Genomic DNA, 14606 nt, shown 5'->3' with positions numbered 1-14606 from the left:
GGTTCGGAAGCCCGGAGGTTCGGATGGGCGGGGGACTGTTACTTTAAGCGGGGGGGTGGTAGTACTTCTCCCCCCCCCCCCGCCGCTCTTCCCCCTCCGGCGCTGGTCCTTTGAAAAATCTTCTTGGGGCGGCAGAGTTCCTCCCTGCCGCCCCTGCCCCCGTCGTTGTTCCTTAAGGGTTAAAGAGACTAGAGCTAGCGGCGCGCATGCGCCCTGTGCGGCGTGCGCGCTCGTCTCTGACGCTGCCGCGCGTGCGCCACATACGTCGGTGGTAAGTACTACCACCACCACCCCCTGCTTAAAGTAACAGTCCCCCCTGTGTCAGACTGGGGGGGAATCCGGACCATGCACACCCCTACTTCTAGGTGTGGCGATCAGAATGCTGTTCACACTAAGGAGCCTCTGGTCTGTACCAGGCCATTATTATTTATTATTTATTCGATTTCTATACCGCCCCTCCAAAAATGGCTCAGGGCGGTTTACAAAGAGAAATAACAAACAAATAAGATGGTTCCCTGTCCCCCAAAGGGCTCACATTCTAATAAGAAACATAAGACACACACCAGCAACAGTCACTGGAAGTACTGTGCTGGGGGTGGATAGGGCCAGTTACTCTCCCCCTGCTAAATAAAGAGAATCACCACAGTAAAAGGTGCCTCTTTGCACCATTGATGGTGCAATAGTGAGGTGGGAGTACTACATCCTGATCTGAGCTCCAGGTGATTAGTAAGTCTAGTCTTTTGTGCCAACGAAAAGAGGGGTTTCACTATTCTCTTGAGAAACAGACCTTCTCCTTAACTCCTGTCTGCTCAGCCAGCTGCCACGTCTGTATTGTAAATAGAGGGGCATGTGGATACCTTTTAGTCGCATGTCATGCTTGACCTGGGGTAAAGTTGCTCCATGCAGCTTGTGCTAAGCAACTAACTTAGTTTGCCAGATATGGGCATGTGGAGGGCTCGTGGTCCCTTGGTGGAGACAGCAAGCCTGAAGTTCCAAATCATATAGAGGGGGGCCTGCTTATAACCCCTGAACAGGCTATTCTTGTATTTTTCATGGCATGAAGGGTTGTGGGGTGAGGGTGTTCAAGGGGTCCTTTGATTTGCTTGACAAGATTATTGCAAGGATCAGCGAAATAATGAATGGGAATTGTTTTGATCACTAAGTGCTATAGGAACCATAATTTATTATTAGCTGCAGCAACTGCTGCCAGCAAGACTGTGGAACAGTTACTTGAAGAGCCTTTTTGGATGTACGAGTGACTTGGAGGCTGCCGTTTGTTTCCACCACATGCATCCCTGGCACACACAGACTTCCTAGAGGTTTAGAGATATGTGCACATAAAGATGAATTCAGGGGCGTAGCAAGGCTGGAGTGGGCCTGGAGACGAGATTTTAAAATGGGCCCCTCACTGCTGATTAACAAATAAGACTTTCAACAATGCAATGTGATCCTATGTATGTTTTTTCATAAATCCTAACAAATTCAATACAGTTTGCTTCCAGGTAAGTGCGTAGAGAATTGCAGCTTCAGGCAGGAAATCTAACCACATTTAGCTTGAAGTACATTTTACTGAAACCTAAAGGACTTCGTAATTTTTTTGTCACGAAACAAGCCGCTTATAGGACTTTTGTGATGGTTTTTTAATTTAAAAAATATTAAAAACCAACAATTTGTCCAATCCACTTCAATTTAAATATACATATTCCTCCCACATCTCTCTGCTCAAAACCAAAGCCCTATGCCCAGTCATTCCGGTGATCTAAAGGCTGGGACTGAAATGGAGGAGTTTTTTAATGAAGGCAAAGGGCAGATTCTTCCATATCGGGGTGGATCTACTTTTTAAAAAATAGGAGTTTTTAATTAAAAAAAAATTAAAACCAGCAAATTCCTCAATCTCTGAATTAAATATTCAGAGTCATTTCAATCTGCCCTGCATCCCCCCACCTTATATTAAAGCTCTATGACAAGCAATCCATAAATATCCAAGGCAAGGTACGGGGGAACAACCAAAAAAAGGAAATCACATGCTACCTCCATTACTAAGCCTGAGGAGTCAAAAGCTGGGCAGAGCTGTGGTGGGCAAGGGCAGCCAGCGCTGGCCACCTTCCTTGCTGCCTGCTTAATGGAAGGAAGGAACTGCTTCAGTGAGGCATGCACAGAGGCCTCTCTGGAAGCCCCGCCTGCCCGCCCACCCACCAAACAGCTGAGAGGTGGAGACTGAAGGGGCTGCGGGTTCACTTCCGGTTAACTCTTTAGAGGGAGGGGAGACTGGTCACTACACCCTGCTTAGCAAAGAGGACAATTCATGCTCGCTACCAAAAGACCAGATCTCCTCCTGTAGATTGCTGGCGCATCATTGAAAACTGTTGTAAGCATTTCACAAAGTGAGGCGCTAGAATTCTGGACTGCACCATCAGTGGGATCTCTAATTTTTTTCATCTCTGCGCGGAATGAGTTTTGTTCTGGGCGGCAGTATCCAGGCAGTGTGCACGTACCTGCATTCAGAATGGGGCCTTCCTGATCTATCCTGATTGGGATCTAAATTGAACTGAGCGGACATCAAAAAACCTGTGAGTGCGCGCACATGTGCACGCCTTAGAGGGAACAGTGTGCACCACTTCAGACTGCAGGTGAAGGTTACACTTTTGAATGCTTCCTCAATACAGAGCTCCCTGCCTGTAGTAAATTAGTTCACCAAGGAAGAGGCTTTCTTTCTGCTTGATATGCTACCTCATTGTTTGCAGGGAGCTTTTTTATGTTGGGAGTGTGTTTAAAAAATGCTGTCCCTATCTGCAATCTGAAGTGGTACACGCCAGAATTGTACCACATCAGTCTGCATAATGTGTAGCATAGTTCTCTGCCTCCCCCCCCCCCGACTACACTCAACAGTGCCACTCCTTACTACACCACTAAGTAAAGTGAGAAGCCATAGGGCATGTGGGAAGAACCCACATTGTAGGTCCTGCCTGTGCTAGTTGAAACTGAGGCAATGTTGTCATGAGGTGGTACGTGAAGGACTACACTACAGTTCTGGCCATGTTGCAAAGACTAACATAAGAAGAGAGACACGTACATCACAGCTCTGAGTGTCTCAAAGGACTGAAGAAGTTTCTGGGCAGATGGATGTTAAATTGAATTGCAGTTCAGCTTGGCCTTTGCCAAAAAAACTGGCAGATCATGGCTGGAGTTTATGCTTTAAATTACATTCAAGCAAACAGCATCAAAACAAATAATTATTACTAAAGTAAAGAATTGCACAGAACCCTTGTGGGGGTGGGGGGAACCAGATCAAGCAAGGAAACGTCGTGTGCTATTAGTAGTTAGAAGGGATAACTTTGAAAACATACTTGAATTTGTTGATCTCAATATCTTTTTGAAGGTATTGGCCTGTGTTTATGGAACTGAATACTCTTGGGACAAAGTCCTCCCGTCTGAAGCTCTGCATAGTTTGGATGACACGCAGTCCATTTGGCACATGGTACAGTCACGTTTCAAAGTTTATCCTCTTGAGAGGTATGGAATATAATTAATGCTGAAGTGTCTCACAGTTTGAGCAAAAGCTTCCTCAGCAAGAAAAGGTTGTTAGTAGTGGTCCTGTTGTCCTCCACACTAAGGATGTCTGCACCTGCGTAGATATACCCCAGGGAACCATCTAGAGCTGTTAGAGCCTTGAGCGGTGCCACTGCCCCCACAATGACACATCCTCTCCTCAGACATACCTCCTTCATTCTTCTGCCGATCGCTGCGAAAGCGACCTTCTGCCTCGGTTTCTTTTCTCATTCTGAGGCCTGAGCTGTAACCCCCCAAAAAGTGTCCTTTGAGTTAATATTGTGTTTCCCCCGTTTCACCTTAGTTTGTTTGTTCTCGCTTTCTATGGTCTTGTTATACTCCTTGCCTTTTCATTTTGCATGTTTATTTGCTTCGCCTCCCCCTGTCAGGCATCTGAGGCATTTTATAGCTTCTAAGCCACGTTTCAAGTTCTGTGTCTCCTTCTTGGCTGAACTCCCCGCCCCTGATGGTCACAGCAGCTGCCTAGTTTGTTTGGGGGAGACCCATTGAACAAACACCTGTCCCTTCTGTAAGGCCTTACTAGACAGGCCAGGAGGAATAGAGCCTTGCACCTGTGGGGAAGGGGTCTCTCTGCAATAACAGCCCTACAGCCTCCCACTTTGGAGTCATCCTATCAGCACCTTACTAGCTGCAGGATGGCATCTGCTGGAGAACTCCCTCCCCCTCCAAGGGATGATTTTGTGTTGCTGAAGAGCTCCAGAGAGGGCCAGTCACCCATTCAACAGGAGGGAGTGTCACACATGAACCCAAAGCGGATGTTGGTTCGAAGGCTTCCAAGCGGCCAGCGGAAGAGGAAAAGGCAATCACAAAGAAATGCCACAAGAAAAGGCGCTTGGAGCCACTGAAACCAGCAACCATTTCTGTGGCTACCTCCCCGCTATTGGAGGAGCCGGATTTGGAGGAATACCACTGCGATCCCGAATGCAGCTCAGAGAGAGGTAACCCAGGCGAGGGTTACATGGGAACACACCGTGTTACCCAGGGAGGTAACATGGTGAGGATAGCTCTGGTACCGATTTGGAGTACTGAGATTGGGAGTAACTGACTAAGAGGGAGCACTCTTACAAGCGCTGGTAGAGAGAAGGGCATTGTTATTCCCCTAACTGGCAGCAGCCCTACTCATTGCAGTACCCAGAGGATGCCTATTGCAGACCTCCTTTACAATATATATTTATGGAGCCCAGAGCACCGTTAGGCTATCAAGGAAGGCACTGCTGGAGTCCAGGGGAGGATAGGTGGGAACGTGTTCATGGTTCCTCAGGGAGGTGTGGGTCTCATTCATGCTCCAGGTCTCTCTCACCAAGATCGCTGCCAAAAAACACGGTGGCAAAGAAGCAAAAGAGTAAAAAAAGGTAGGTATTTCCTAACACTCAGGACCTAGCAACACCACAGCAGACAGGTACAATTACCAAAGCAGCTTCACCTACACGTGAGATAGGCCCTGATTCTGAGTCAGACATAGACGATACCTCGTCCACTGATAAGGATCCTGATGGGCAACAAGGCTTACCTTCACCAGAGGATCAACTAGATGGAGATAGAGGCCAGGCCTCTCAGGATTATAGACCTTATTCTGAGCAGGTCCAGAGTATGGCATCTGTCTTGGGCTTGGACACCCAACAGCTAAAACATACAAATACGAACACAATGAGTATTTATATACCGCTTTTCAACCAAAGTTCCCAAAGCAGTTTACATTCAAAAATTAATTAATTAAATGGCAGCCTGTCCCCAAAGGGTTCACAGTCTAAAAAAGAAACAAGAAAGACACCAGCAACAGCCACTGGAGGGATGCTGTGCTGGGGTTGGATAGGGCCAACTGATCTGGCTTTTGGCTTGATCAAGCCTTCCACTCTTGCCCCAGTCTCATTGCCACTTCTACCTACACTCACAAGAGTAGTCAAGGCAACATGGTCCAAACCAGCATACATCCAGTCGGCATCTAAAAAGCTGGAGAATCTGTCTAGGGGTCATCAAGCTGATGCATCATGCTTATTTCTGTACCCTAGGCCTAATTCCATTGTGGTGGAATAATCCCAGCAAAGTATTAAACAGAAACTGTTGACAGCCCCCTCTAACCCTGATGGGAAGAAGCTTGATTCCTTCAGGAAGCGTGTTTACGCCACAGCAGGTCTCCCAGCTCCACATAGCGAACTACCAAGGATGTATGGCAGGCTACACACATTTCATACTTGAGAAGCTTGAGCCGTTCCTGCAGCAGCTCACTCCTGACCAGAAGGAAGCTGCCATGACCTTTTTGAATGAAGGTCTTAAGTTTCGAAGCAACAATTCCATTTGGCAAGACATGAAGCAGACTGTGGCTCTCATACCATGGTCACAGTTATAGCTCTTCGGCGGCATGCTTGGCTAAAATCCACCTCTGTTGACCATGAGGCCAGGCTCTGAATTGAAGACCTTCCATCTGATAGTGAAAATCTTTTGGGGAAGGAAACGGATGACTCGTTAGAGAGGATATATATCCTCAAGTTAACTGCTAAGTCTATGGAGATCCAATCTTTTCCCCACAGAAACCAGCAACCACTCTCTAGGTTCCACTCACCTGGTGTACATTGCGCGCATACACACGTCTGACATACGCACGCACATGATGCACAGATGTGGCTTGTGGCGTGTACACACATAGGCTTTTGAAGCTTCTTGCTGAGGAATGGGGGGATGGGGTGGCAGGGAGGTACCCTGCTGCCCCAAATGCATTAAATGCTGGGAGCACTGGAGGGGGGGAAATGGTGGGAGGGGTAAGTACACCCTCCCCCACCCTTAAAGGTGCCCCCCCGGCATTGAACCACCGAACCGGCCCCAGGTCCAGATCCCTACCCACTGTAGTGGTCACTTACCTGTATTATGTTGATCGTGGTGGTCAGGGACTGTGGGAGGTATGTCTGAGTAGAGGATATGTCATTGTGGGGACGGGGCTCTAACAGCTCTAGAAGGTTCCCCAGGGTGTGTCTACGCAGGCACAGACATCCTTAGTGTGAAGGACAATGGACCACTACCAGAACTACTGTTACAGGTAAGCAACCTGACTTTTTCCTTTTATTCTGTTGGCAACCAATTGGATCCCCCTTCTTCAAAGAAAATAGAGATGTGATGAAAACTACCCCTTGCAGTTAGGATTTCAAATTGCTAAAAGGAAAGTAAATGTCAGAGCTCAACAAAACAGAAGTTCTTCCATATGATGTTGTTTTATAAATTAGTTGCTAGAGTAGCTGGTATAGTAAAGGTGGCCCTCATTACCACAGGGGTTCCATTCTTGCCTATAGTTGTGAATATGGAAACTGCGAATAGTGAAACCTTGAGTCAATGGGAATTGGGAGTTAGGTTCCTAATCGGGGGGCATGGGCAAAAAAAGAGGCTTTTTTAAAAAATAAGAAGGGTAGTACCTTATTCTCCAGTCTCCAGCTCCGCCTCCCCCCAAAGCCCTGAAAATGGTTCAATATTCCCCCCCCCTTTTTTTAAAGACCCACAAAATGGCTCTCTGCTAGAAAATGGAGGCCAGAAATGACATTGGAAATCATTTCTAGGTCATTTCTGGCCACTCAAAACCACAGCCAAATTTCACCTATTTTTCCCCACCCATGATGGGGAAAAATAGCCTTCAGTTGGAAGGCTACTCTGGGAAGAGCAGACACAGCTGAGAAGGTGAGCAAGCCTTTCTAAGCATCTAGCCTTTTCTCCCTCAAACAAACTAACAAGAAGAGGAGAGTTTTGCAGGGGCTGTTTCTCTTTAAGGGGTAGGTCTTAGTCTCTCTATCTTTGTGAGTGTTACTTGTTAGGGTTCCTTGCTAGGGTTCCTTGTTAGGGTTAAGATATCAGAGGGCTAGGAGTTCTTAGGGTTCCCTAAAGGCACTGTTTGCTGATTGGTGGGGGTGGAGTCTGCTAGGGCTGGGCGGGGCCCCACATTTCCTTTCCTTTGGCTCTCATCCTGTGTGACAGTTGGAAGGCTACTCTACATATGAGGTGAAGGCCCGAGAGCATAGCGAACAGGACGTAGGAGTTTTGCAGGAGTTTAGCGGGAAGTGTGTGGGGGAGCCTGGAACGAGCCCCTGAAATCGCGACCGCAATCGCGATCACAAGGAGCCTGGTGGAGAAGAGAACGTAAGTACATATCCCTCCCTCATATCCCTCATATTCTTGGGAAAGGCTGTTTGGACAGTTAAATAGCTGACCATTACAGCTGAGACCTATCCTAACAAAATATCTAATAAACGGACAATAAGCTCCCTAAATACTGTAAAGAGCTAACTAAAACAGTATGAAGATAGAAGGTCAGCAGGGGAAGGGGCACTTCCCAGTGTATTGCACAGAGTGCCACATGTACGACTATTTGCCCCATGGGCAGAAGTCGTGGGTGTGTGCTCGGTGCAAGGAGCTCCTGGCTCTCAGGGAACAAATCCGTTCCCTCGAGACCAAGGTGGCAGATCTGGAGAAGCTCAGAGGGACAGAGAGGCATGTGGACGAGACCTTCAGGGATGTGATAGAGGCATCCCACTCCAGGGCTGGTAGCTCCTCTGCTGTCAGGGAGAATGAAGGTCTTGGGCAAGGAGGACATCAGTCTGAGGAAGAGGGAGATGCTCCTTTAGAAGGGACCCCTTCCGTGGATGATGAGCCCATATCCTCTCGCACAAGGGATACTCCTCTGGGGGGTGGGGGCCTCCTTGTAGTTGGTGATTCGATCATTAGGGGGATAGAGAGATGGGTTTGTGACCCGCGTGTTGACCACACGGTGACTTGCCTGCCTGGTGTGAAGGTTGCGGACATTACGCAGCGTCTAGACAGGCTCCTAGGCAGTGCTGGGGAGGAGACAGCTGTCGTGGTGCACGTCGGCACCAACGATGTGGGGAAATGCAGTCGGGAGGTCCTGGAAGCCAAATTTAGGCTGATAGGTAGCATTTTGAAGTCCAGGACCCCCAAGGTAGCATTCGCAGAAATGCTACCTGTTCCACGCGCAAGTACAGTGAGACAGGCAGAGCTGAGGGGTTTCAATGCGTGGATGAGACGGTGGTGCCGGGAGGAGGGGTTTAGATTTGTTAGGCACTGGGACACATTTTGGGGCAAGCAAGGCCTGTACAAAAGGGACGGGCTGCACTTGAACCAAGATGGAACCAGACTGCTGGCGCTTAAAATCAAAAAGGTTGCAGAGCAGCTTTTAAAATGACACTTGGGGAACAGCCGATGGGAGCTGGTCAGTATTCCGTTTGGCAAAAGCCATCCTTTAAAGTGTGAGGCTGCAAAGAATGCAAATAAAACAGAAGGGGGTGGAGCAAAACCGCATAAAGAGCAGATGGGAGCCTGTGCCAGCAGGTCAAAGAATCAAAAGAGTAGCATACATCAGGGGAGAGATTCAGCGTATAGGGGCTTGTATGCCAATGCCAGAAGCCTCCGAGCCAAGATGGGTGAGCTGGAGTGCTTGGTTGCTAACGCAGAAATAGACATAGTGGGCATAACAGAAACATGGTGGAACAGTGAGAACCAGTGGGACACTGTTATCCCTGGGTATAAACTCTACAGAAAGGACAGGGAGGGGCGCCTTGGAGGAGGGGTAGCACTGTATGTTAAAGAAGGGATAGAATCTAATAAGCTAGAAAACCTAAGTGGACTGGAGTCCTCCACAGAAACCCTGTGGGTGACTATACAAGGTCGGTAAGGAAACGTGCTACTGGGGACGTGCTATTGCCCTCCGGATCAAAATGATGACAGTGACTGGGAGTTGCAGGAGGAAATCAGGGAGGCGTCAAGGAGAGGCAGGGCTGTAATAATGGGTGATTTCAACTACCCACACATAGACGGGGTAAATTCACATTCAAGTCAGGACAAAGAGGTCAAATTTCTAGATACACTAAATGACTGTGCCCTAGAACAGTTGGTCATGGAACCACCCAGAGAGAAGGTGACCTTAGATCTAATTCTGAGTGACACCCAGGACCTGGTGCGTGATGTCAGTGTCATCGACCCTTTAAGGAACAGTGACCACAGTGCCATCAAATTCAGCATACATGCAGGGAGAGAATCACCAAGGATGTCTAACACGGACATTATGAATTTCAGAAGAGGAAACTTCTCCAAAATGAGGAGTATGGTGAAAAAAAAGCTGAGGGGGAAAATCAGGAGAGTCACTTCGCTCCAGAGTGCATGGAGTTTACTCAAAACCACAATACTAGAAGCCCAGTTAGATTGTATACCCAAAAGGAGGGAAGGTACCACTAAGTCCAGGAGGATGCCAGCATGGCTAACGGGTACCGTCAAGGAAGCCATAAAAGGGAAGAAGACTTCCTTCCGAAATTGGAAGGCCTGTCCAAACGAAGAGAACAAAAAGGAACACAAACTCTGGCAAAAGAAATGCAAGGTGACAATAAGGGAGGCAAAAAGAGAGTTTGAGGAACATTTAGCCAAAAGTATCAAGGGGAATAACAAAAACTTCTTTAAGTACATCAGAAGCAGGAAACCTGCCAGGGAGGCGGTTGGGCCATTAGACAATGAGGGAGTGAAAGGGATTATTAAGGAGGATATGGAGGTTGCAGAGAAACTGAATGAGTTCTTTGCATCTGTCTTCACGGCAGAGGATACTGAGCATATACCTGTTCCTGAACCAGGCTTTTTAGGGATGGAGGCTAGAGAGCTGAGTCAGATAGAAGTGACAAGGGATGGTGTTCTAAACTGTCTTGAAAAACTGAAAGCTAACAAATCACCAGGGCCAGATGGCATCCATCCAAGAGTCCTCAAAGAACTCAAATGTGAAATTGCCGACCTTCTTGCTAAAATATTTAACTTATCCCTGAAATTGGGCTCTGTACCAGAGGACTGGAGAGTGGCAAATGTAACACCGATTTTCAAAAAGGGATCCAGGGGAGATCCGGGAAATTACAGGCCAGTTAGCCTAACATCCGTTCCAGGCAAATTGATGGAAAGCATCCTCAAGGATAAAATTGTAAAGCACCTAGAAGAACAGGCCCTGCTGGGAGTGAGCCAGCATGGCTTCCGCAAAGGTAAATCTTGCCTCACCAACCTTTTGGACTTCTTTGAGAGTGTCAACAAGTGTGTGGATCAAGGTGATCCAGTTGACATAGTATAGCTGGACTTCCAAAAAGCTTTTGACAAAGTTCCTCATCAAAGGCTCCTGAGGAAACTTAGCTGTCATGGGATAAAGGGACAAGTACATGTGTGGATTGCTAACTGGTTGAAAGACAGGAAACAGAGGGTAGGTATAAATGGAGAGTTTTCACAATGGAGGGAAGTAAGAATTGGGGTCCCCCAGGGATCTGTACTGGGACCGGTGCTTTTTAATGTATTCATAAATGATCTAGAAGCAGGGGTAAGCAGCGATGTGGCCAAATTTGCAGATGATACCAAACTCTTCCGGGTAGTGAAATCTCAAACGGATTGTGAGCAGCTCCAAAAGGATCTCTCCAACCTGGGGGAGTGGGCAACAAAATGGCAAATGTGGTTCAATGTTAGCAAGTGTAAAGTGATGCACATTGGGACGAAAAACCCCAACTTCAAGTATATGCTGATGGGATCCGAGCTGTCGGTGACGAACCAGGAGAGGGATCTTGGGGTTGTGGTTGACAGCTCATTGAAAGTGCCGACTCAATGTGTGGCAGCTGTGAAAAAGGCCAATTCCATGCTAGGGATCATTAGGAAGGGGATTGAAAATAAAACGGCTAACATTATAATGCCCTTATACAAAACTTATATGGTGCGACCACACTTGGAGTACTGCGTACAGTTCTGGTCACCACATCTTTAAAAGGACATTGTTGAACTGGAGAAGGTACAGAAAAGGGCAACCAAGATGATCAGGGGATTAGAGCACCTTTCCTATGAGGCAAGACTACAACACCTGGGGCTTTTTAGTTTAGAAAAAAGACGACTGCGGGGAGACATGATAGAGGTCTATAAAATCATGCATGGTGTGGAGAAAGTGGAGAGAGAGAGATTCTTTTCCCTCTCACACAACACTAGAACCAGGGGTCACTCCATGAAATTGATTGCCAGAAGGTCTAGGACCAACAAACGGAAGTACTTTTTCACACAACGCGTGATCCACTTGTGGAACGCTCTGCCTCAGGATGTGGTGACAGCCAACAACCTGGATGGCTTTAAGAGGGGTTTGGATGACTTCATGGAGCAGAGGTCTATCAATGGCTACTAGTCGGAGGGCTGTAGGCCACCTCCTGCCTCAAGGGCAGGGTGCCTCTGAGTACCAGTTGCAGGGGAGTAATGGCAGGTGAGAGGCCATGCCCTCAACTCCTGACTGTAGGCTCCCAATGGCATCTGGTGGGCCACTGTGCGAAACAGGATGCTGGACTAGATGGGCCTTGGGCCTGATCCAGCTGGGCTGTTCTTATGTTCTTATGTTCTTATGATTAATGAAACTGGGTCTCTGACCCAGACGTAGATATCCAAAACCGTGGATACGGAGTCCCTGGATACCGGGGGCCACCTGCATGTTGTAGTCTAGCTTTGTGGTTTGCAATAGGAGGGGCCACTTCTTATATCTTTTAGAGCACTGTAAAGCCTAATTTAGGTAACTAGTGAAATGCCCATTGGTATGCACCAGCAGCTCCTCTTCCCACCTTCCAAGGATGGGGAGGAAGAGCTGATGCAACCTCCTTCCAGTTCTCCCTCATTTTCATTTTTTATATCTCCCATCTCCAGTGGTGAGGTTGGTTGGGTCAGATGGGAAGCTTTTTGTGTGTGACAGCACTCAGTGTGCAACTCCCTGTTTTGCAGGAGATCTGTTTGGCTCTCTCTCCTTGACAACCTTTCAGCATCATCTGAAGATCTTGTTATTTCAGCAGGTCTTGGCCTCTGCTGACACTTGATGTATGCCCCTCCTCAAGATGCGTTCGTCTGACTTAACAATTTTTTTCCTTTTTGTTTTTATTTTTGATAAATTTGATTATATACACTGCCTTGGCTGTAATAGAAACAAGATAAAGGCAGAATAAAAACATCCAACTAAACCATTCATATATGTCGGAAAGAGGAAAGAAATTGTGAACCCTTTGGGGACAGGGGGCCATCATATTTATATATTTTTTCCATGTAAACTACTTTGAGAATTTTGGTTGAAGAGCGGTATATAAATATTCGTAGTAGTAGTGAATGTCTTGGTCCTCAGTGGCTGTGTACAGCTGATAGCTGTAATGCACTACCTCATGTACTTGGAAGTTATCTTTCATGGTCTCTGGTTAAACTGGTTTTTCAGATTTTAGTAACACTTCAAGCAAAATGGGGAAAACCCCAAACTACCTCTCAGCAGCCTAAGTGCTTCTAAAGCTGCAGTTCCAGATCTGTGGTGGCCAGTCTTTCTGGCAAGTGTGCAGTCACATCAACACGAGAGCAGGAGTGCCACTGTAGTATGCACTTTTGTACATGGGCACTCCAGTAGTCTCCTGAGCTGGGGAAGCAGGTAGCTGCTAGCTGCACTGTACTGGAGACTTGCAGTAGTTGTAACTTACAGGTACAAGTTAAAGCCTGACGGCACCACAGCATGCAGCAGCTTTTGCCACAATGATTCTGATTAAAAACAGCTTGACCTGCTCCTATTCCTCTAATAGCAGCTTGATCTGCAGAAATCATCAGCTGAGGCTTTTCATGATATGTAAGTGAGCATTAAGATTACACTGCTGTTAATGGCACAGGAATAGGGACTGACTGAAAAGTTGGCATCACTACATGCCACAAAATTGACACTTGCATTCTGGATTGTATACTTCACGCTCTGGACCTTTGGAGAAGGCAGTACATTGCAGGGTGTTCAGCGTTTTTGTGCAAGTTCCATCTTAACTGCCTGTACACAATCTTCATTGCTACTACCAAACACAATCATGCCCTCTGAACACATGGCAAACAGGGACCTTGCACAATGTTTGTGGCACCACCTGCCAGCCAGCTCTTGCATTTCAAGAACCAACAACCTCTTTCCCTATTCATCACAAAAATAGTTATGAAGGAGTGGATTCTTCTTGGAATACAAGAGCTGGCTGGCAGGTGGCACTGTGAAACCTTGCTGCAGTGGGTGTACAGGGAGTAAGATAGCACTCGGAACTTGCGCGTATGCTTTGAATGTCCTGCAACTTTTTGCCATCTGGAAAGGCCCTATATTGTATTTGTGAATTATATCTGAAAAGCTTTGGCCTCACAATGAAGGAAATCTTTAACACTCTGTCAACTCAGATTAAATCTTTTTCTCTCTTGAAAATAGTTCCCAGGGAGTTAAGAATCCAGGCATGTGAATATGCCCCTTCCTTCTTGTTTTCCCTTTTTAGGCAGGCTCTTGTTAGAAATCCTGAGATTTATTAAAGTTAGAATTGTGGCAAATTGTAGTTAGCCATTAAACATCTTTGGTATTAAGGGGGAGCTTGGGAGGTGTTGAAATGTTCTTTTTATTTTGCCTGCTGGTTGCTTCTCTCACTAGCGTCTCTGTCACATTTTATTTATTTTTTATTTAAACCATGTCTCCTGCTAGGAATAGTGATCTCAGCCACTCAGGAATCACATAGCTGGCAGAATGAACCCATGTAGCCTGATAGATTATCTACATGATAATGTCATGAAGTCAGTTCTGAGGGGGCAGTACTTCCTTCCCTCACTCTGAATAGGCTAACACCTTGCCCTTGTTTTGCTTCTTGCTGGGGAGAAAATGGATGATAAAGGGGTTCAAGTGTTTGCAAAAAGCATACCCAGGCCCTGAATATATGAAGCTGCCTTATACAGAGTCGGATCATTGATCAATCTAGGTCGGTATTGGATATGCTGACCTGTCATGGCTCTCCAGCATTTCATACAGGAGTGGCTCTCAGCCCCCCTTGGAAATTACAGGAATTGAAGTTGGGTCTTTCTGCATGTAAAGCAAAGGATTTACTACTGAACTATGACATAATCTTGCTAATCTCATCCAGTCTTTAACTTAAAATGAGTTTCTAGCTTGATGGTAACTATTTTTAAAAGGATCACAGAATGTCATTGGGGGAAGGGAAATATCTTTACACTTTAAATACCAATACTCTTAA

At 46.8% G+C, this 14606-nt stretch overlaps 1 protein-coding gene across 4 annotated transcripts in view; it reads left to right on the top strand.

The window, feature by feature from the left end:
- The window catches only part of SESN3 (sestrin 3), an 83430-nt gene that overhangs the window by 31887 nt on the left and 36937 nt on the right, over positions 1-14606 (top strand). Inside the window, exon 2 of one of the 4 annotated variants that reach the window (XM_053306582.1) lies at positions 3380-3478. The exons of the other annotated variants lie outside the window; for them this stretch is intronic. Within the exon in view, the coding sequence (XP_053162557.1) occupies positions 3380-3478 (99 nt within the window). The remainder of the gene's footprint in view (positions 1-3379; positions 3479-14606) is intronic. 4 annotated transcript variants of the gene reach the window in all.

Source organism: Hemicordylus capensis, chromosome 3 (assembly GCF_027244095.1).
Source record: "Hemicordylus capensis ecotype Gifberg chromosome 3, rHemCap1.1.pri, whole genome shotgun sequence".
In the NCBI taxonomy this organism is placed as follows: Eukaryota; Metazoa; Chordata; class Lepidosauria; order Squamata; family Cordylidae; genus Hemicordylus; species Hemicordylus capensis.
Note: the sequence above shows the minus strand (reverse complement) of the source record. Positions and strands in the feature narration are given on the sequence as shown.